The 23,401-nt window shown below is 37.7% G+C and overlaps 1 protein-coding gene across 6 annotated transcripts in view; it reads right to left on the bottom strand.

Moving 5' to 3' along the window:
* spdi (sperm antigen with calponin homology and coiled-coil domains split discs) overlaps window positions 1–23,401 on the bottom strand; it is a 371,208-nt gene that overhangs the window by 49,028 nt on the left and 298,779 nt on the right. For all 6 annotated transcript variants that reach the window (XM_090399846.1, XM_090399843.1, XM_090399844.1 and 3 more), the window contains exon 12: window positions 16,971–17,233. In XM_090399846.1, the coding sequence (XP_090255972.1) occupies window positions 16,971–17,233 (263 nt within the window). The remainder of the gene's footprint in view (window positions 1–16,970; window positions 17,234–23,401) is intronic.

Below are 23,401 nucleotides of genomic sequence, written 5' to 3'. Positions count from 1 at the left end.
CCTGCTTGTCCTCACAACATTTCTCGGCTTGTTCTGAAGTTTGTGTTCTAGAATTGATTTCTATGCCACCTTTTTATTATTATTATCATTAGACACCTCCAGGGAGTCCAAGGACTCATCAAGGGAGGGCACCTGCTCTACAACTCCATCTCCACCATTCAATCACCAACTGACTGCAACTACACCAATGCCATCTACTGCCAACCACCACTGGTATTTCCACAGACAATCACAAGCATCCATGCCCACGGCAGGATTCGAACCCACAGCCTTATGGCTGGAGAGCAGATACGCTATCCACTCGGCCAACCAGGCTGGCAGAATTTGAAGAGGTTGGAAACCCATTTCTAAGAAGGATGACAAATCTTTACCACCATATTACTGTCCAATTTCTCTCACTTCACTTCTTTCTAAAATAATGAAGAAAAGCATTAATACTCACCTGTACACTACCTGGAATCTCTCCTCCTCAACTAATAAATGATTGGCAATATAGATTCTGCCACTGTCTATCAACAAGGTATCTTCTTGCTCTTATCAACTACTTTGGCACAAAATGCTGTGACAAGTCTGGGAATATTGAATAGTTTCTCTCGACACTTCTAAAGTAGCTGGTCATGTTTGGCACAAAGGGCTGTTAATTAAGCTCTCAACAAATGATGGCCAGCTTTCATTCTGGTCAGGCATTACACATGGTAGTAATAAATCTTTATCCTCATACTAGTGATGATGTTCCATAGGATTTCATTCTTTCACCCATTTTCTTCCTTCTATATATCAACAATCTGCTCTAGTTGACTATTGTCCAGCCCATAGTTTTGCTCATGACAATATACTTCATTCCTCATTCTCATTTGAAAAATCATGCATGCAATGATGACAATTTAATTAGGATCAAGTGGGTGTCCAGGTTATTATGATAGTACTACATAAAAAGGTTACATCATTACTAACTTCCTATAGACAATTGTCCTCCAAATTAATCTGTTATCCATCAGGGCTCCAATATTATCAAGTCATCTAAGGCATTTCTTACTGTATTAATCGCCTAGTTCTTAGTCTTCTGCTGAGTCTTTTTTCTGCCATCCTGGAAAACAGTTCTTTTTCAAACTTTTTGCTTTTCCATCCTGTTTAAGTGAGCTGATATTAGCTCTTTCAACACATTCCTGAATGCTAACAATGTCAAGTTTGTTCTTGATGTCCTCGTGCTTAACATGATGAATGGAATGTAAATTAAGAGGATAGATTGAAAGTATATGGACTACAGAGACACTGGCAGACAAAAGTAAGAGGGGATGATATGAGGTCTATAAACTTTTGAGAGAGAGTTATAGGATATCGATTGATAAAATTTTTTATTATGTGGAAGTTGGGGGAGAAGGGTGTGGCATCTGTGGAAGTTAGGTTTGTGCACATTTAAGAAAGAGGAAAGAACTTGATTCGAGGCAAACAAAGGAAATGGGAGGGGAACACTGTGTGAGAAGGGTGGATGATGAATACAGGAGTGTGTACACAAGAAATGATTGGGATGACTAAGGATGTATGGGAAACAAATAGGTCTGAGTGTAAGATCAGTGATGACAGAGAAGAGTGAACATGAGGGGATTTAAGGAGTCACATCTGAAAAGTAGGGTTAGTGAAACTTGTTATAGTCTCACCGTACAGGAAACAAAATTGTAGTATTTATTAATAGCATAAATACTATATTGTAATACTATAAATACTATACCAAATAATATAAATATTATAGTATATTGTATAAATGATAGTAAGGACTCATCGACAGAGGCCACACATCACCCACACCAGCTATCATACCTTCTTTTACACTTATTACTTCAACAGGCAAACTGTTCTACTCACTCAGAGTTTTAAGTGAGAGAAGAATCAAGTTCTTTCCTCTTTCTTAAATGTGCACAAACCTTACTTCCACAGATGCCACACCCTTCTCCCCCAACTTCCACATAATGAAAAATTTTATCAATCGATATCCTATAACTCTCTCTCAAAAGTTTATAGACCTCATATCATCCCCTCTTACTTTTGTCTGCCAGTGTCTCTGTAGTCCATATACTTTCAATCTATCCTCTTAATTTACATTCCATAATCCCGACACCATCTTTGTAACTCTTCTTTGCAGCCTTTCCACAGCTTCTTTATCCTTCTGGAACCCAGGGAAACCAAATCTAAACACAGTATTGCAGGTGCAGCCATATCAAGGGCTTCGAAAAGAGGGGGAAATGACTTACATATTCTTATATATATAAATGCTTGTTCTTCAACATTACAGTCATCCTCTAAGTTGTATTTGCAATTTATGTTGTGACCCATTCTTGTTTAAATATATATTTCCTTTATGCTTTACTTTCCTTTATATATCTTATCCCTTTTCTCCATGTATCTTCACTTCCGTACTAGAAATCCAAGCTCTTGCTCCCCTTAGTATCCTAAAACATTTATTTTTTTAAAGCTGTGCCATTTAGGATATTTAGTTTATAAAGAAATTTAAAACAAGAAGCAACTCCTAAATAAGTCTAGAAGTGAAATAATCATGAGTCATGACCTTAATCTTGTAACTTAACCCTTTCTCCCCCCCCCCCTACACGTCTAGGTTCATACGTAATTATAAGCAGTGCATTGAATGGTAACTTCAGATAACTGATTATTTGATAAGCAAAAGTTTATTATTAAATTCATAAACACAATACAGTACATTAAATTCTAAAAACTACAATTCAATACTAAGATGATACAATGTTAATAAGAAAAGCAAAATACAAACATTGAAAGTTTCACACTAGCATGTGGGATAAACTATTATGCCTCCACAAAACTCTATACATACAAGATAAAGAGGCTTTCCCATCAATAATTAAGTTGGCTTAAATCTTTCACCCTCTTAAACACAATAATATGACACAATAATTCAATTAGACACAATTGGATTACACACATTGATTTACAAGGAATTGCCAGGCCCACATAACAAGAGTTATGTGGGCCTGGCAATTCCGTTGCTACAATGAACGCCACATTCAGTTCTTTTGATCTTTCTCAGTTAAGGGCAAATTACATATACTAGTATCAATACACACTATCGCTTGTTCAGTAACACTGATAAACTAGTTCCCTCTTTCTCTATACTATTAAGTCAGTTAAAGTCCTAGTTCAACTCTCATTCAAGTCCTTCAATTGCTAAGTAATACGAATTACAATTTCAACCATATTAAATTAACAGAATTAACATAAAATCTTTCACAATACTGTTTGATGAAGCTCTTCTACTAGACGTTACTTGTCTGCGATTCCTGAGGAAATATTCCTTCTGTAGTGGGACATACTTGGGGTACTTTGGATCATGAGGGCCACCTCGGTTGCACCATATCAGGCTTCTTCTAAGGAAACACGATCTATCTGCTGTTCTGCAGTCAGATTTGCCATGAGGATACCCACAATTTCTATTGATGATCTCCTTCCTTTAGACCAGGATTGACTTAGTATACAGTAAATACCTTTCTTCCTGACCATGTGGCAGCCTTTGTTCTCGATGGTAGGACAACAGGACCTAAAATCCCACTTACTAATATTCCATGTCATAGTGGCCGGAGGGGGGGGGGGGCCTCCTCACTGGCTCTCGGGAAACTCATAAGGTAACCTCCAAACAAAAAACTGGCAAAAGACCTTGCAAGGGGGGGGGGATTCCTAACCCTTTTATATTATGACCCTCCTACCGGCACCTCGTGCAACTAAATCCCCCCCCCTCCGACATTTGGATACGTTTATCATAATCTGTTAGGGCGGCATCTCCCTGCTGAAACTTCTATCTTTGGTGGGCCATGTGCACGCGACTGCTGACCTGCGGCAATGTCTAAATCAGGAACGGTGACCTTGGGCTTTACTTTGATTCTAGTTAATCCTATGAGTCAGCTTTATCAAACTCTATCAGCTCACCCAATTTTTCTAAGAATTAGCATAACTTATAATCTCTAGTTTCAAGTGTATAACAAGCAAGCCTTTTACATGCAAAATTCTTATAACTAAATGCTGTACATTAATTATCTTATTTTTCTAATATTATACAATCAATGTTCTTATATGAGTTAACAATTATTTCTTTCAATATATTTATTTCATTTTATACTAAGATGCAAGCAGCACTATTTTCTCATTAAGGTTTCTACTTGTTAAATTGTGATCAAGTAAATTCTCTTATGAAGTTTACAAGGATCATAAATTTAACAATATCCTATAACTCCCTCTCAGAAGTTTACAGACCTCATATCATCCCTTCTTAGTTTTGTCTACCAGTGTCTCTGTAGTCCATATACTTTCAATCTATCCTCTTAATTTACATTCCATAATCCCGATACCATCTTTGTAACTCAGTATTGCAGGTGCAGCCATATCAAGGGCTTCGAAAAGAGGGAAAATGACTTACATATTCTTATATATATAAATGCTTGTTCTTCAACATTACAGTCATCCTCTAAGTTGTATTTGCAATTTTTTTATGTGTCCTTAGAACTTCAAACTTTCTATCCACCATAACTCTAATATCTCTAGCCCCATCACTTACTCCAAGCATACTTCCATCAATGAAATATGCTGTTGGATATCACATCATGCCAAAGTACATAACTTAGTAACTCACAGTGAATAGACAGCCATTATTGTTTGCCCACACTTCCACAGGAAGCAAAATTGTAACATCTGGCCTAATTATATCATCCTATAAATGATATATATCAGCATTTACAGAGGAGATTGCCTGCCTATCTTTGCATCATGCAAACAATTGAGCATCTCCTGTCAGGCCTTTCCCAATATCATTAATTAGTTAATTATCATTAATAGATTTTTAAAAAAAATGGTCAAGAACTGATCCCTGGGACACACTACTAGTCGCCTTAAATCTGTCAGATGCACATCTACCATATACTACTTTTTGATACCTATCCAGCAATCACCCACTTACTCAAGTCAATTGTTTATATTCCAATTCCATATTCTCTAGTTTATGCAACAACCTTTTGTGTGGTATCCACTAGAGAATAATTCTTAGCAAAGTCCAACAGTACTTTACCAATAGTACCAATAGATATAGTATATCCATTCCCTTTATCCTACTCAACCGTAACATCACTATAAAATATAAGCAAATTGCTCAGACATGACCTCCATTTAGTAAATCCATGATGTTCCTTGCAAAATATACTTTCCACCCATTTCTGTGTGAGAGTTCTTTCCAACTTCTCTAAAAGGTTTACAACTAGTCCAGAGATACTGATAAATCGATAGTTAGACATGTCAGTCTTGGTAACACCTTGTGAAATGATATTATCATACATTCTTTCCTTTCCAGTCCTGTGGGATCTTTCCTGAGCTAAGGCTCAAATTATACAAACATGTCAAGAGCCTAGCCAATTCAGGTGAACATTCCCTTAGCACACATGCTGATATTACATCTGTTCCAATTGCCAAATTCTTATATAAGTTATATAACAGCTCTAGAGCAGCCTTCTCATGGACCTTTATCTCTTTATGAAATATTGTGTTAGCACTGTGCAGTATGCTACATATGCCAGGTTAATAGATCTTGGTGAAGTGGGCACTTATTATTTGAACTACCCCATGTACTTATGTTACTATTGTACCTTACCACCTGCATTTGTAAAGTTATTCTTCTGCATTCATTCTTTCTTTACATGCAGCATAATAATTCAGGCTAAATACAACCCAAAAGAATTTTTGGGTTGGATTTAGCCTGTTTTCAACTTAGCTTTCCATACAATACTCTTAACTTTTCTGCCCTCATATATATTTCAAAACCTCTCACTCTTATTCTCACAATATTCCTTCCATGTCATTATCTTCTAATGGATATCAAATTCATTTCACTCCAATCCCATTTATTCTTCAAAGTCTAGGGAAACATTCAGATACTGCCTCATATAAGCACCTTTCCAAAGTTTTCCATGTATTGCTGATATCTTTCCCATTCAATAATTGATACCATGGGACCAATGATCACTGTCACCAACTGGCCAAAACAGTCACATTTTGAACTGAGACACCTTCTGATGCTATGATCAGATCTAACACCCTTTGTCCTTGAATTGCTTCTTTCACATGCTGATTGAGAAAGTTGTCTTGCAACAGCTCAGTAAGTTCTCATTCATTCTGATCATGAATTTATGAATTTTCTGAGTACCAATCAGTGTTCAGATAATTAGTCACCCATAATAATCACTCATTTAATACCCAACAAGGTGCATGTCTTCTTTCCCAGCAACTTAAGTGCAAGGTCTATGCAATACCCCATCATATATATCATCCTGTTAGCCATTATTTCATAACAGCCTCAAACTCACTGCTACAAGGAACATTATTACTATTGATTTCATGTGTGTCCACCCTAACTTGCTTCAAGTCATCTGATATCATTAGTAGTACTACTCCCCCTCCCCCACCTTCTCTTCTATCTTTTCTCTCATTCCTAAAAATACTATATCTCTTGCACTTGAATCCATTTACCATCTGACTCTGAGAACTGGATTTCATTAATGCCAACAATTTTAGGTCACAAAATATTCACCAAAGCAACAAACTTAACCACTTTGTTTCTAATGCTCCTGACATTTATGTAGAGACACATCAAGTTACCTTCTCACTTTTTCTTATACTTAAATCTACAGGGATGACTACCTTAGGCAGTATGTAACAGAGGGTACATGGCGGGGGGGGGGGGGGATTCAAGGGTCTTTGATTTGATTATCTCATCAAATGATGTTATTTGAAAGGAGTGTTAAATCTCCCTCCAATTAGTGAAGGTGACCATGAACTGATTACTTGGGTGGTGATCAGCCATGACAAGTGATATATGTGGAACTATGCAGCAGGCGATTATGATAAGCTCTGTAAACAGCTCGAACCTATATCATGGAATGAAGAATTGGATGGAAAGGGGATCGATGCTGCTTGGGACCTGCTTAGGAACTGTCTGGCAGGGACAATGTCTGAACGCATTTCCAAGGTCAGGAGATCAAATAAGGTAGGTGTGACATGGATGAATGAAGTGGTGAAGCATGCAATTTGGAAGAAGAAAGCACAAACAGATAAACTGGCATAGTCCAATCAACAACTGGCAATCTTAGTCAAGTACTGGTTATTGCTACAACTGTAACAGAGGATTGACAAACTGGTTAACAGTATTCTGCCAAATAGTTCCATGGATTTGAAATTGAAGTTTAACATCAATACATCTGCATTTGGGGGGGGGGGGAGCAACACACTTGATCCAGAAGAATAGATGATAGGTGAAAAATGGCTACGTGGTCCTCAAGAAAACATTTTCACATCTCAACTGTAAACATCAGAACATTGCATAAACTGGTAAGCTATTCAAAGAGGAGCCAAAATGCTTTAAATGGAATGTGATCAGAATTTGAGACATATTAGATGGATGAAGGTATGGTAGAAAGAATATACTACTCTGTAAGAAGAGATCAGCAGTACAGAGAAGGACTTCTAATTATAATCAAAAAACATCTCACAAACACCATCACTGATATAAGACCCATCTCTTCAAGAATCCTATCCATCAGATTTAAAGCAAAAGAAAAGAACCTTTATATTAAAATTATCCAACTGTATGCACTAGACCATTCCCATTAAGTAGAACACAGAATTTTTGGAGCAATTGCAAGAAGAAATAGATGACAGAAGATTTTAGGAGATTTTAATTCAAAAGTAGGATGATTTACAGATTCTTAAACAGATGTCATGGGAAAATTTGGAATAGGAGAAATAAATGACAGAGGAGAAATGCGACTAAATTTCTGTAAATTAAATGGCTTGTTTATCACCAACACAATGTTTTATCACAGGGAAAGCCACTGAGGGCAGAGAAGATGACATGATACCTTGAAGATCAACTCATGCTTGACATAATTTCAACAGATGGCAGAGGACAAACCAATGGAGGAAAAGAATCCATGGAACACTCAACCCATCCTGAACATATGAGAATGATGACGACGACGATGCTTTTTTCCTTACCTCAAATATTGGTTGATATGTATTCCTGAATGCATTCCTCTTGAATGTTTTCAAATTTCAAAGTAATTACTCCAGAATGACTGGCTAAAGCTTTTTCAATAGCCTACAGAATATTCAGTCACTCTCCTGATATTTATTTCTTTTTATTTTCAAAGACTTCTGTGGTAGGAGGACATGATTTAAAATAATGCCAGTATACAAACTACATAGAACAAATTGGTAGTAAAAATATATTTATTTAATACTCAGCTACTTTCATGAAATAACTATGTTTCGTATCTTCAGATGATGAATACAGTGAAAACATCATCATCAAATTCCTGCCATGTACCTACAAGGGGTGTACAGCATTTGATAGTACTACATGAAAAATTTACATCATTACTAACATCCTATCTACAATTTTCCTCCAAATTAGTCTGTTACTTGTCAAGACTCCAACATTATCAGATCTTATATTTCTATCGTCTAAGGCACTTTGTACCGTATCCACCTATATCTTGGTCTTCCTCTGGGTCGTTTTCCTGCCAACTTGGCAGAGAACATTTGTTTTGCTAATCTTTCCTTGCCCATTCTGTTCAAATGACCATACCACCAGAGATTAGCACTGCTAACGCAATCCTGGATGCTGACAATGTCAAGTTCTTTCCTAATATCCTCCTTTTTAATATGATATTGCAATTGATGCCATCTGTTCACACCTCTAATCTTTCTCAGGACTCTCATATCTGCGGTCTCTAGTCTTTGGTCAAATGCTTTACTTCTGACCCAGCTTTCAGATCCATAATTTAAAACTGGTTTGAACATGGTATTGTATACAGCTAATTTAGTGTTCTGACTAATTTCTCTCTTATTCCATATGAATTTATTCAGTTTACTTCCTACCATACCAGCCTTGTTGATTCTGTTGTCTATTTCCATATTTAATTTACAATCTTCACTAAAAATCGTGCCTAAGTAGCTGAAATGTTTTACTTGTTCCACAGGTTCTCCTTTCACAACACAGCTGACATTTACAACGATTCTGCCTATTTTCATTGTCTTTGTCTTTTTATTGCTGACCTTCATACCATATCTATTACAACAATTATTCAATTTAGTCAGAAAATCTTGCAGACTTGTAGCGGATTTATTTAGAAGTATAACATCATCCGCATAAAGCAAAGAGCTGACATTAACATCTCCAATTTTGATATCAGGTTTAATACCACTTTCCTTCATAATATCATCCATATAGATAATGAATAACAGAGGGGGATAATGTACATCCTTGTCACACACCAGATTTAACATTAAACCATCTTCCTGTACTTCCTTCAATCCTAACTGCTGATTTACAACTGAAAGAAAGACTAAGTATTGCTTGATATAATTCCCCATTGACACCATATAACTGTAGCATATTGAATAGCTTCTGTCTTGGCACCTTGTCATATGCCTTTTCCAGATTGACAAAACTTAAATGCAGATCTTTGTTATATTCCCATGATTTCTCGACTATCTGTCGTAAAGTGAAGATCTGATCCTGACAGCCTGTATTTGGCTTGAATCCAGCTTGTTCTTCACCAAGCTTTTCTTCCACAATTCTTCTGAACCATTTCTCAAGTATACTTGCATAGATCTTGCAAGGAACACTCAGTAGGGAAATACCTCTGTAATTCTCACATTCAGTTTTATTTCCCTTTTTATATATGGGTACTATGAGAGTTCTACTCCAATCATTGGGAATTTGTCCCTCTGTCCAGGCTTTCTGAACTATGCAGTACAGCCACTGTAAGACTATTATACCACCGTACTTCAGCATTTCTGGTCGAATATCATCTACTCCTGCTGCCTTTCCACATTTCAAGCCTTTGATGGCTTTTTCTACTTCAAGTATGGATACGTATTCCTGACTGCATGCATGGTCAGTGTTTTTTACCACTGTGCTGTCATCACTGTTTGTTTCATTTAGCAGTTTTTCAAAGTAATTACTCCAAACTTCAAGGATATCTTTTTCTCCCTCTTTCATGTCACCTTTATCATCTCTAACTCCTTTTACAGCACTCTTTCCTCCATTCCTAAATTTCTTCAACAACCTCCAAAATATTTTGCCACCTTCTTGATATTTATTTTCTATATTCTTGCCAAAGTCCTCCCATGACTTTTGTTTAGCTAGTTTTACACAGTGTTTAGCATTTTTGCATTTGTCTCTATATTCTCTAAGAGCACAAGCTGACTTATTTGACAGAAACGTTTGATATGCTTTCTTCTTTTCCTTCACTGCCTCTTTAACTTCCTGTGTCCACCATGGAGTTCTAATTTTTCTATTCTTGCAGACAACCTCACCACATGCCTCTTGGGCTGAATCAATCAGGGTTTTCTTCAAGGTTTGCCACTGAATCTCCAAGGTTTGGTTCCTGTTCTCAAATTCTTTCATTTTTTTTTCACTAACCTTGTGTATTTTAGTCTACAGTTCACATCCGAGAGCTGCTCAACTTTTATTCGCTTTAAAACTTTCTTGCATCTTATTCTTTTCCATATGAAATTTCATTTTATCCTGATGAAAACTAAATAGTGATCACTTCCAATTTCAAATCCTCTGTACACTCTGGTGTCCTGCACCAGGGAGAAAACATCACTATCAACAATAACATAGTCAATGAGACTTTTCTTATTCCTTGCTTCTTCTTTCCATGCGAATTTGTGCACATTTTTATGTTGGAGCATGGTGTTAGTAATAACCAGTTCATGTCTTGGGCAGAAATTCAACAGGTATTTGCCATTATTATTAGCTTTGCTCTTTTCTCCAAATTTTCCCAAAATATTTTTGCATGTCTTACAATCATTTCCTACTCTCCTATTTAGATTCCCAACAATGACCAACTTTTCCTTTTTCATTGTGTCAGTTGCTTTTTCTAAAGCATCAAAAAATTCCTCCACTTCTACCTTAGTAGAACCTTCTGTGGGACCATATGCACAAATAAGTCTCATTGTCCAGTTCTCCATTCTGATATTAGTCCACATCACTCTACTTGAGACTGCCTGCCATTCAAGAAGATTAGCCTCGTATTTTGTGTTGAATACTATAGCTGTGCCTTCTTTTCCTTGATTGCCATTGCCTGACTATAACATTTTGTATTTATTGCTCAGAAAGATCTCACCAGTTTTTGTCTTTTTTTGTTTCGGTCACTCCTATTATGTCAATCTGGTACTTATCTAATTCTTCAGCTAGCTCCATTTCTTTGCCATTCAGGCTTCTTATGTTGATAGCCGATCTTTGACTCTGGTGATATTGAGTTGAGGTGTATTTTAGGGTTTGTTCAAGTAGCTGACTTTTCACTGTTTGCCCTGGTTCCCTGGCAAAAACAACGGGGGGGGTCTTGTTTAATTGGGCAACACCCCAGCCAGCATGAAATTTTGTCATGCTGTACCATCATTCTGTATTTTGGTTTAAGCCAATAAGAATACAATTTGGTCGGCTAAATCCCAAATTGCCAGCCCACCCTCGTTCGTCATTATCCAGGTAGATACCCAACAGGGTGCACCACAAGAGGGTGAGGATTGGACATTAGGTCAGAAGCCCTGATCGGTTCTCTGCATTCCTTTAAAGGCCATGTGGAGGTCTCCTCTCAGTTATACAGCTTTGACCCTTAAGCACAATGAAAACAGCAGAGTCATTATTTAATTGGGGAACATCACAACTAGCATAAAATTTGATTATCATAATATATGTTGTTTAAGCCAATATGAAAGAAATTTTGATCAACTAAGTCAAAAAATGATGCACTTGAACAAAGTGAGGATTGGGCATTGAGTCAAAATCTCTTAGTTGATTCTCTACATTCCTTACAGACTATGTAATTTTTCTTCCATTTATCCTGCCTTAACTGTTACATGTCCCTATATATAAATTATATTATTACTCAACACTTCCAGGGAGTCCAAAGACTCATCAAGGGAGGGCACCTACTCCACAACTCAATCCACCCACTACAACAAACTGCAACTACCATCATCATCATCTACACCAATGCTATCTACTGCCCACCACCACTAGTATTTTCACAGACAATCACAAACATCCATGCCCACGACAGAATTCAAACCAGCAGCCTTTTGGCTGGAGAGCAAATATACTAACCACTCGGTCAACCAGGCTGACTTTATCTTCATGATAAAATCAGTAATTTATAAGTATCATCAACTAAATAAGATGTCTCCCAGCTGCTTTGGCATCCACTCTGACTGAATGGTAGGAGTATGTTCCCATTTTCTTTATAATTTACTGTTATCCTCTAATTTAGGATATAAAAATACACTATCTACCAAGAATTGTTCAGACACTTTAGCAATTTGCAATTGATACCAGCAGGTGAACCATAATATCAGGTATGTCCACCTTTGGCTTTGATCACTTCCTGGACCCTTTAAGGGAGGTTTTCCACCAATGTACATCAGACAGGTGGAATTTTTCTCCAATCCTCCATCAAAGCAGCACTGAGTTCAGCGACAGATGACAGATCGAGAACGTGCTGCTCTGGACCACAATCACTGCTCTAATTTGTCCCACAGATGTTCGATGGAGGGGGGGGGGGGTTTGAGGACAGAACTCTGCACATACCAGGGCAGACATTTAACACCCATCTTTTAATATCATTCCATAACAGCTGCAGCTTTGTGGCATGGGGTATTGTCGTCTTGATAGTAACACAGGTCCGTTCCATAAAAACGCCACAGTGTAGGCAGCACCAAATTATCCAGAATATCAATGTACTGCCTTCATGGAACTCATGGATGATGACCAGTGGTCAAAGAAGTCACTCCAAACTAGCTGAATGCACCCCACACCATTATTCCTCCACCACCAAACTTTATTGTGGGTGCAACACACTGTGGTAACAAATGTTCATCATATCTCCACACCCACATCCTGCCAGCAGACTGGAAACAAGTGAACTCTGATTCATCAGTCCAGAGTACTGTTTTCCATTGGTCAATTGGAAATTCACAAGCTCTTTGCACCAGGCCAGATGAGTCGCCTTGTTGGTTATTGTGATGTTCAGCTTGTGTGCCGCTGCTCTTCCATGCAAACCCAGTAAACGGAGTTCTTTTCGTACAGTACTAGTGCTCACCGTGGTGTTACTGGTGCTCTGAAACTCATCACAGATGGTATGTGCTGATTGTAGCAGGTTTTTGTGTACCACTTGTTTTAACACCCTCTGTCTCTGTCAATCATTTTCAGCAGCTGCCCTGAGTGTTTTCCTGCACTAGTAATGCCAGAGGTCTCCATTTGTTGATCACATCGCCAACTATTAATTTTGGATGTTCCAGTTGAGCAGCAATAGGATGTATGGACATGACACCAATGTGACAGACCACGATGACACCTCTATCAAAGTCACCGAGTTCAAGTTGTGTTGTCATACCACCTGTATTCAACTGCTACGATGAAATACTGCTTCCTACTATCTGTACATAGGTTTTTATGTTATTAACAAGCCTGGAATGTTCCAAACTTCAAACAACAGGGGTGTTTGGACAATTATTGATAGATAGTGTATGTTAAATCAGAATTTCACTGTATCGATTGCAAAATATTTCTTGTATACAAACAAACATCCACAGTGCAACATAACTTCTTAAAAAATTACAAGCTTGTTCTAGATATAGAATTCATGTTCTTTACATATTTCTATGGCATGCTAACAAATACTGCTTCATATGCCACTCCTGGTATACATATCACGGATTCACTATCATTGTAAGATGTCAACATATACCAACATGGGAAAGGTGGAACGTGCCATGTAACAAGTATAAATTGGAGGAATACGCTCCCAAGTCAGTGCAACTGTGTTTGGGTGAAATGCCTGTGAGAAGGGAATTGATGGAATTTGAAAGTGGCTTTGTGATTGGATGCAATGTTGCTGGTCTATCTGTTTGGCAAATTGTTGACAAATTGGGCTATCAACAATCTGCAATACCATACTGAGATGGAAGCACAGGGAGTCAATTGCAAGTGCTACCAGCAGTGGAGGACCCAACATATCAAATATGATCACAGAGTACTACAACAGATAATATGTAAAAACCACCATTTGTTGGCTGACAAATTGAATGCAGAGTTCTGGAACACAAATCGTCACAAAAACATTCAGAAATGAGGTTCACGATATAGGTTAGGTTTCCAAGGCAGGACTGCAATATGCAAGCACCACATTACCCAAAGCAACATGCAGTGTTATCTTCATGCAAAGAGCATGTATAAAGTGAGACATGAAAGCTTGAAATGCTGTGTTATGGAGCAATGAATCGCACTACACCCTTTACCGAACAGATGGACAGGCGTGGGTGTGAAGGATGCCTGGTGAAAATCTCTTGCTAGAGTGTGTAACCCCAACTATGAAATTCGGAGGTGGCAGTGTGATGGTATGTCCCATTTTTTTTTTTTGGTTTGGCCTTGGATCTGTGTTTGTGGTGCAACACACACTGAATTCCAAGAGGTATCCAAACATTCTGGACAATGCAATACTTCCTACTTTGTGGCGTTTCTACAGATCTGACCATTGTCTCTTTCAGCAAGACAATGCACAGTGTCATAAGCTCACTGCTGTAACTGCATGGTTTGTGGACATGAACATCACACTTCACTGGTCTCGACAAAGCCCTGATCTGAATTCTATTGAACATCTGCAGGATGAACTGGAGTGTTGGGTGAGGTTAAGGGATGTCCATTCCACAACAGTCCAGGACCTAACTACATGCCTACAGGAAGAATGGTCCAAAATTTCTATTGATGTGTATCATATGCTTGTGGAAAGTATGCTCCATAATATTGCTGGAGTCATCAGAACATATATATATGTACATATAAGCAATGTACATATATATATATATATATATATATCTGGAGGAAATCTAATGTAAATTTTAATTCCATGTGTTATTCAGTTATTAGATGCTTTATTCATACTACTGACTATTTTGGATCAGAATAAACTAACCAAACCACACAAAAAATGTTACACAGAAATCAGGTGCAAATATGAATGCTTTTAAAGTAACATATAAAACACTTCATCACTGTCTGAATCTTAATAAGAGAAACTACATACCCATTTAAAAATATATGAAGTTGTTATATAAAATTGTTGCATCTTCCCCCCCCCCCCAAGACTATCAACAATGAATATGCAATCAGCAAGTGAATCACTGACAAATAATAAACAGTAACTCAAACAGTAATTTAAGTGAAAGTACTGTTTGTAAACATTGCATCACATTCACGTGAATAGCCTTGGTGTGCGGTCATAAATATGGACACCTTTGAACCCTTTAAACAGATGTGCAATGGTGCAGCATGTCAAATTCTTTTAACATACTGCACCATTCAAGTGATTTTAAGAGGCCCAAAAGGTTGGGTGTGCGTTGAAACATTAGCACCTAGAAGTCATTAGTGGCTGTGATTGGTTATTGTGTGAAGCAATCCAATTGAATGTTGTCATTTTTCATGAATTGCTCTTTGTTTTCTGAGTTTCATCTTTTTGCATGCATAAAGTGTGAAATGACATGTTCAAGACACAGATATAAATAATTTATAACATTTTGCCCACATTTACAATGGGAAAGAAGCAGTGTTGATGATGTACTGAATGTCCTGTGTACTGCCAGAGTTTTCACGGACTATATGATTATTGTCGAAGGAGGTTGGAACCAGTGTATAAAATAAGTAAAATTAGTTATTTCAGCCGTTCTTTGGCTCAACCCGGAAAAATAATAATTTCCCAAAAGACTACTTTTTCCGATTTCTGTGAGTATTTATATGGCTGTATTTAAAAATCATATCAAAATTCAAATTATCTGTCTCATTCTAGCATTTGCCAATGATAATCTAATCTCACCACGAAGCATAAACCTTTTGTGCTTGTCTCATAATCAGGAAGCATAGCAATTGTTTATTTGACCTTTATGCTTTCCATATTTAAAATTATATTAATTGAAAAATTAAAGTATTCAAAGTTATCCTACAATTAATTGCATTGGACCAATTAAGATGAGCGCTGATGTGCTATGCAGTCACTCTTAAAACTTTCATAAATCAATAAAATGCAATTATACGGTGAAAATTGATGTGAATTTTGTAGCAGGAGTTGCATAAGCCACACGACAGCACACTGCTGCCATGCCTCAAAAGTTATTGCAAATCTAGTACATTTTGTACCATGGGTGGGCTAGGGATATTTTTTTCCTTATCTTTATCAATTATATATATATATATATATTTTTTTTTTTTGTATTTTTCATTTATTTTTTACATGGTCCAGAAACCCAGCTAAAGCTCTTCAGGTTCTCCAATAAGCTGGGTGGTGGTCACACTAGGCGATGACATTCATCTCTCACCTAAAGAAAATCACAAACATCCTACCCACAGTGGGATTCAAAGCCTGTAAGTTGGAGAGTAGGTACGCTAACCATTCGGCCAACAAGTCCAGTTCTCACACATTCTTGAATGCCAGCAATATCAAGTTCCTTCCTAATATCTTATCTTAAAAATTCCATCCTAATATCTTCATTTTTAATATGTTCTGCCATTGATGAATCTGTTCACTCCTCTAATTTCTCTCAGAACTCTTATATCAATGATCTCCTGTTTTTGTTTAACTGCTTTACTTCTAACCCAACTTTCAGATCTATAAGTTTAAAATTGGTTTGAACACTGCCATGTATACTGCTAGTTTAGTGTTTTCAATAAAAACATACACACACAATGTACATATACATAAACACTGAATAATGTCACATATTCCTGGAATTGTAACTATTAAGTATTTCCTTTTGTCAATAAAAAAAGGAAAAAAAATTATCAATAGTCAGCCTAAAAATCCAATTGCAATAATTCTACATTTTTTCTTACCCATACTACAGCTTACCCATAACTGTTCCTGCGAACTGGATCCAATTTACTAGCCAAAATAGATACAGCATGTGGGGGCACAGGTTTGGTTGGTTCCAGCTCTCCAGATTTATTAAGCGATGGTACTACTGGTTCACTTGATGGCGTAGATAAGGTACAACCAGATTTATTAAATGCAGAACCATCAGCATATGAATTTCTCTGTAATCTTTGAGTCTGCGTAGTAACCTTGTCCCGCAGTAGACTAGTCCCATCAGTAGAAACTGGACGAAGTGGTGGCTAAATCAATATAGATTACCTTGAATTTTGTTGAAAAGAATATATATATTTTTTTAATTTGTGACAGGTAATCAAATTTAAATGGACTGAATAAGTCACAGAAGATTATAAAATAAATGTCCTCTTTTTAATGCATTCACAGCAAGTCTATTTTGTGCATACTATAGTAACCTACCATTTATCCAATCTTCAAAACAACAATCTTTCAATTAATTGACCTTTGTATGTCAACCAACTTCTGGTACAGCACCATGTAATTGTACCTTTGTTTATCTGACATTTCAATTACCTGAACAGCAAACTGCTTTCCTGCATTGATTGGATAAGCATTAAACAAGAGATTTTAAGAAATTATTCCATTTTGGATAGAAGCTAATTTAAATTCTCAGTTACCATGAAGGACAAGCCACTATGTGTTATTTTGGTAGCAAGGCTTATTTATACGTTGGTCATACATAACTGGTAATCAGTTTACGAAATTAACAATGCATATAAAGTATATTAATTGACGGTAACTTTAATGAATAACTTCTATATTTCGGCAATGTCACATTGCCATCTTCAGGAACATAAAGATATGGTATGTGCACGCAGGCACTAACAAAAGCAAATGAGGAAGAAAGCAAGAAACTAATATTGTTCCTAAAGTCCTAATGGTGCCCTCTGGCAGGCTAATTTGGTTGTCTCGGCAGTTGAACTGAAGTTCTCATAATGTAAGTCTCCCAAATTTGGGGTAGTTTCATGCACCCAAATTTGTTGAGGTTAGGAACGTTTTTTAGAGCTGCTGATGATTCCTTGAATAATCTTTCGTATTTAAACTTGCTGCGGCGTATTATTTTTTACTTTTAAAATTTATTTTAAACCTCTCGCTCCAACACACTTGACATAATGGTCAGTTTTGACGTCTCCTCCCTATTCACTAAAGTCCCACTCAAAGAAACCCTACAGCTCATCCAAGCCAAGTTTCCTCCTGATATCTCAGCCCTATTTCAGTTCACAATGAACTCAGGCTATTTCGTTTGGCAAGGAAAGTTCTACAAACAGATAGAGGGGGACAGCCATGGGCTCACCACTTTCTCCACCCTTGGCCAATTTCTTTATGGAGACCTTTGAAGAGAAAGCCTTAAACTCTGCCCCATAAAAACCCACTATTTGGCTTCGTTATGTGGATGATGTGTTCACTATTTGGCCACATGGCTCAGACTCACTCCACTCCTTCCTAACACACTTAAACAACCAACACCCCAGAGTCCAGTTCACCTTAGAAAAAGAGGAAAACAACACCCTCCCCTTCCTAGACACTTTAATCACTCGCCAGCTTGATGGATCTTTGGTTTTCTCTGTTTACAGAAAACCCACCCATACTGGCAGATACATTCACCAGCAATCCCCCTCCCCCCTCCTCACAACAATATGAGGTTATAAAAACACTATATAACAGGGCAAAATTAATCTGCTCAGATGACAAGGCCCTAACTACTGAACTAAGCCACATCCTCAACACTTTCTTAGCCAATGGCTATAACCCCAAAAAAATCCAAAAAATACTAAAACCAGTAAACCACAACCCCCTTCCCCAATAAAGATTACACCACAAATCTATCACCATCCCCTACATCCAGGGCACCTCTGAGAAAATAACCAATATCCTAAGAATATATGACCTTACTTCTTGTTACAGACCATATAAAAAGTGGCATCCCTTATCCGCTCTACCAAAGACCAACCACTTCCCCTAGACCTACCTGGTGTATACCAGGTCCCTTGCAGCTGCAAATTGTCCTACTTTGGCCAAACAGGCAGAACAACAAGTATCAGGATTTCAGAACACAGACTATATCCGGTTTCACCAGTACAGCCGCTCTGGGCTGGCAGACCATGCCTTAGATACCCACCATAGAATTCGTTGGAAGAAAACAAAAATAATACACTTCAGCAAGTTTAAATATGAAAGATTATTCAAGGAATCATCAGCAGCTCTAAAAAACGTTCCTAACCTCAACAAATTTGGGTGCATGAAACTACCTCAAATTTAGCAGACTTACATTATGAGAACTTCAGCCCAACTGCCAAGACAACCAAATTAGCCTGCCAGAGGGCACCATTAGGACTTAGGAACAATATTAGTTTCTTGCTTTCTTCCTCATTTGCTTTTGTTAGTGCCTGCGTGCACATACCATATCTTTATGTTCCTGAAGATGGCAACGTGACGTTGCCGAAATATAGAAGTTATTCATTAAAGTTACCTTTAATTAATATACTTTATATGCGTTGTTAATTTCGTAAACTGATTACCAGTCATGTGTTATTTGAACTTTCAATGTTATTCACCATCAGCAATTCGCTGCACACAAAAATTACTTCCTAGAATGAATGATTCAGACACATTAAAAAAAAATAAAAAAATAGGAAGATGGAAATGCCTGAAAATAATCACAAACAAGTATTTTTCATAATAGAGCTGTTGTATAGTAATAACATTCATTATCACAACAAATGAAATCAGATCCTTTTTTTTGTCTATATTTATTACACACATATAATACACTCTAGTCTAATTTTGCTACTAAAAATGATCCAACTAACAGTAAAATTTGAGATACTCAAAAATTATTAGTGGAATTCTGATAATATCTTGCATTTGGAATTCTTCATCTTATTATTATTATTATTATATTTACGGCTATTTGCCTGCTTCTGTTTAGGAGTATCCCAGTTTAAATGCCATTGGCTCTTTTCTCATGGATTCTTAGGGCATTGTAGATGTATATTTATCAATAAATATATGTTGCATAGAGGACAAGAAATTTGCACATACCTTTTTCTGGGTATTGTGGCTCTTCTTCTTTCGCATTGTCCAAATTACTGTGTGTGTGTGTGGGGGGGATTTTGGCAAGTGGGAGAGTTGAAATAAATGGAAAAACCCAGGTTTTTTTTGAATAACATATATATACATATATATTATAAGGGATGGGTGGAGCGGTTTTTTTTTATATATTTACAGGGTGTTCGGGATAAATTTGACATATTTATAATTAATTATATTTTTCCGTAAGTTACATGTATTAACACACACTTCTCTTCATTTAAAAGTTTGGACCCTTCTTCATTCATATACAAGATGTCAGAAAGGATGGATAGCTGGAACCCACCTGAATCATGGAAGAGAATAACTTGTATCATGATGATTCATGCCCGCCATCAAAATAAGGATATTACGACTGCTGCCCAATGCTCCCTGAATACAGTAAAAACAATCAGGCATGAACTAGAGACTTGCAATGGTGACTACGAGGATGTAGCAAGAAGAAAGATCCCTAGCAGACGATCTGATTGCGTTCGTACAGCAGAATTCCTCGCAAATCTGCAGGAACAGGTGTTGAAGAACCCTGGCATTGGAATTCGGGCTTTGTTCGTGGAGTTGCTAACTGTAGTCAAGCCCTGGATAACAAGGGTAGCCAATGGTAGGCCGTATGTATGGCAGCAGGATTCGGCCCCTTGCCACACCTCTGGGAAAAGTCAAAAATGGTTGTCTGAAAATTTCTACGACTTCACCAGTCCAAATGTTTGGCCTCCAAACTCCCCAGACCTTAACCCCATGGATTATTTTGTATGGGGCGCAGTTGAAAAAGACACCAATCGCACTTCCAGTAATACAAAAGCCCAGTTAATGGATAAAATTAAAACAGTTTTTGCGGCCCTTCCCAGGGAGACTGTAGCATCAGCTTGTTCGAGGTTCCGAAGCAGAATTGAAGCTGTGATCGATGCTAATGGTGGTTATTTTGAGTAAATCTTGTTGATAGTATTGTAATTAACTCTGCCTGTAATGTTTTTTTGTCAATTCATTAAATTTAATAGATACAAAGAAGATTTTCTTTTTCCTTACGAAACTGTCAAATTTATCCCGAACACTCTGTATATGAGGTGGGAAAGGGTGAAAGGGGTTGAAAACAGCAACTGATTTTTGGAGGGGGGGGAAGGGAGTTGACGGGGTACGGTCCATTTCGACTATTCGTGGTCGTCGTCTAAACACATGGAGGAAGTGGATGCTATGTCAGGTCGGGTAGGTGCTTCTGCTTTTGAAGTGTTTGTGTTATCGCGTATTGGTCGGGGTTGTGACCTCAATTTTATGTTGTGTAGCTTCCAAACCTTAGAGATTATGTAGGGCCTGTGTACGTTGATAGAGTCACACTTTATGGCTATTGTTTCCGATATTCTAAGCATTGTTTCATTGTTGTCGATCTGCGGGGTATGTTTTTGTTCAAGGGTGTGGACAGCTATTTCCATTTTTCCTGTGCTTTGTATTCGATTTTTCTTTTTGATGTTGCATTTTTTAGTATTTAAATGTTCTGGAATAGGGATGTTATAATCACGGAAGTGTTCTTGTAGCCTTGCCCATAAAGACCCGATGGTGGAACCTGTGTAGGTGATATCACAGTCTTTTTGGCAGGGAAATTTATAGACTACGTTGTGGTGTTCAAATATTTCTTTTTGTGTCTGAGATTTAGTGGGTTTTAGGAGATTTGCCAATTTTTGGTTTGTGGTGAATACCAGTTTGTAGCCAAAAAGACTATGATATCACCTACACAGGTTCCACCATCAGGTCTTTATGGGCAAGACTACAAGAACACTTCCGCGATTGTAACAACTCTATTCCAGAACGTTTAAATACTAAAAAACGCAACATCAAAAAGAAAAATTGAATACAAAGCACAGGAAAAACGGAAATAGCTGTCCATGCCCTTAAACAAAAACATACCCCGCAGATCGACAAGGCCATCATAGTAAACAGACAAGACAATGAAACGATGTTAGAATATCGGAAACAATAGCCATAAAGTGCGACGCGAAATCTATCAACGTACACAGGCTCTACATAATCTCCGAGGTTTGGAAGCTACACAACATAAAATTGAGGTCACAACCCCGACCAATAGGCAATAACACAAACGCTTCAAAAGCAGAAGCACCTACCCGACCTGACATAGCATCCACTTCCTCCATGTGTTCAGATGACGACCACGAATAGTCAAAACGGACCGCACCCCGTCAACTCTCTTCCCCCCCTCCAAAAATCAGTTGCTGTTTTCAACCCCTTTCACCCTTTCCCACCTCAAATAAATATATAAAAAACGCTCTGCCCATCCCTTATAATGTATATGTATATATATGTTATTCAAAAAAACCTGGGTTTTTCCATTTGTTATTTCAATTCTCCCACTTGCCAAAATCCCCCCTCCCCACCCACACACACACACACAGTAGTTTGGCCAATGCGGAAGAAGAAGAGCCACAATACCCAGAAAAAGGTATGTGCAAATTTCTTGTCTATGCAACATATATTTATTGATAAATATACATCTGCAATGCCCTAAGAATCCATGAGAAAAGAGCCAATGGCATTTAAACTGGGGCACTCCTAAACAGAAGCAGGCAACTCTTGTGTAGAGGCTTAAGTGCTGTGAGGACATTATGTTGGAGGTTTAATGGATTTTTTACAACACTCAAAAAGAATTAAATTAGAATTTAATACTCCTATATTTCGTCCTAGTCACTAGGACATCTACGGGGATTACAAAGACAATTAATGTAACATGCACACAAAAACTTACAATACTAAGCCCAACCACGTGGGTGACACTAAAGTCCTATCTAGGTGGAGCGCCCTCTAAGGGCAGTAGTAGGTGGCCTGGAACGTAAGGTGGGACCTCTGGTGATGAGTGTTTCCCAAATCTTCGGAAGCTTAATGCAACCGTATTTGTTAAGATTTGGTTGGTTTCTGAGAGCTGCTGCTGCTTCTAAGAAAAGTCTCTCTTTCTTGTATTTGCTGTGGTGGAGCATGGTGGTTTTCTTCCATGATACTCTGTGGGTGGTGTCCAAAACATGGTCAGCCAAGCCTGAGTGGCCATAGTTGTGTTTAACGATGTACGACTTGTGTTCCTCCAGACGGATGGATGCTGATCTGCCTGTCTGTCCAAAGTACGCAAGCTTACAGGAACAGGGTACTTTGTAAACTCCAAGCAGAGAGAGAGGAGGGAGCTGATCTTTCGTAGAACGGATAAGGGTAGCAAGTTTGCGGTAGGGCTTATATGCTGTGTGTAGGTTATACTTTTTTAGTGTCTTGGCTATTTTTTCCGAAGTGCCTCGGACGTAGGGTATGGTGATGGC

The sequence above is a fragment of the Typopeltis vanoorti genome, chromosome 11, assembly GCF_054136105.1.
Source record: "Typopeltis vanoorti isolate ZY-2024b chromosome 11, IOZ_Tvanoo_1.0, whole genome shotgun sequence".
NCBI lineage: Eukaryota > Metazoa > Arthropoda > Arachnida > Uropygi > Thelyphonidae > Typopeltis > Typopeltis vanoorti.
Note: the sequence above shows the minus strand (reverse complement) of the source record. Positions and strands in the feature narration are given on the sequence as shown.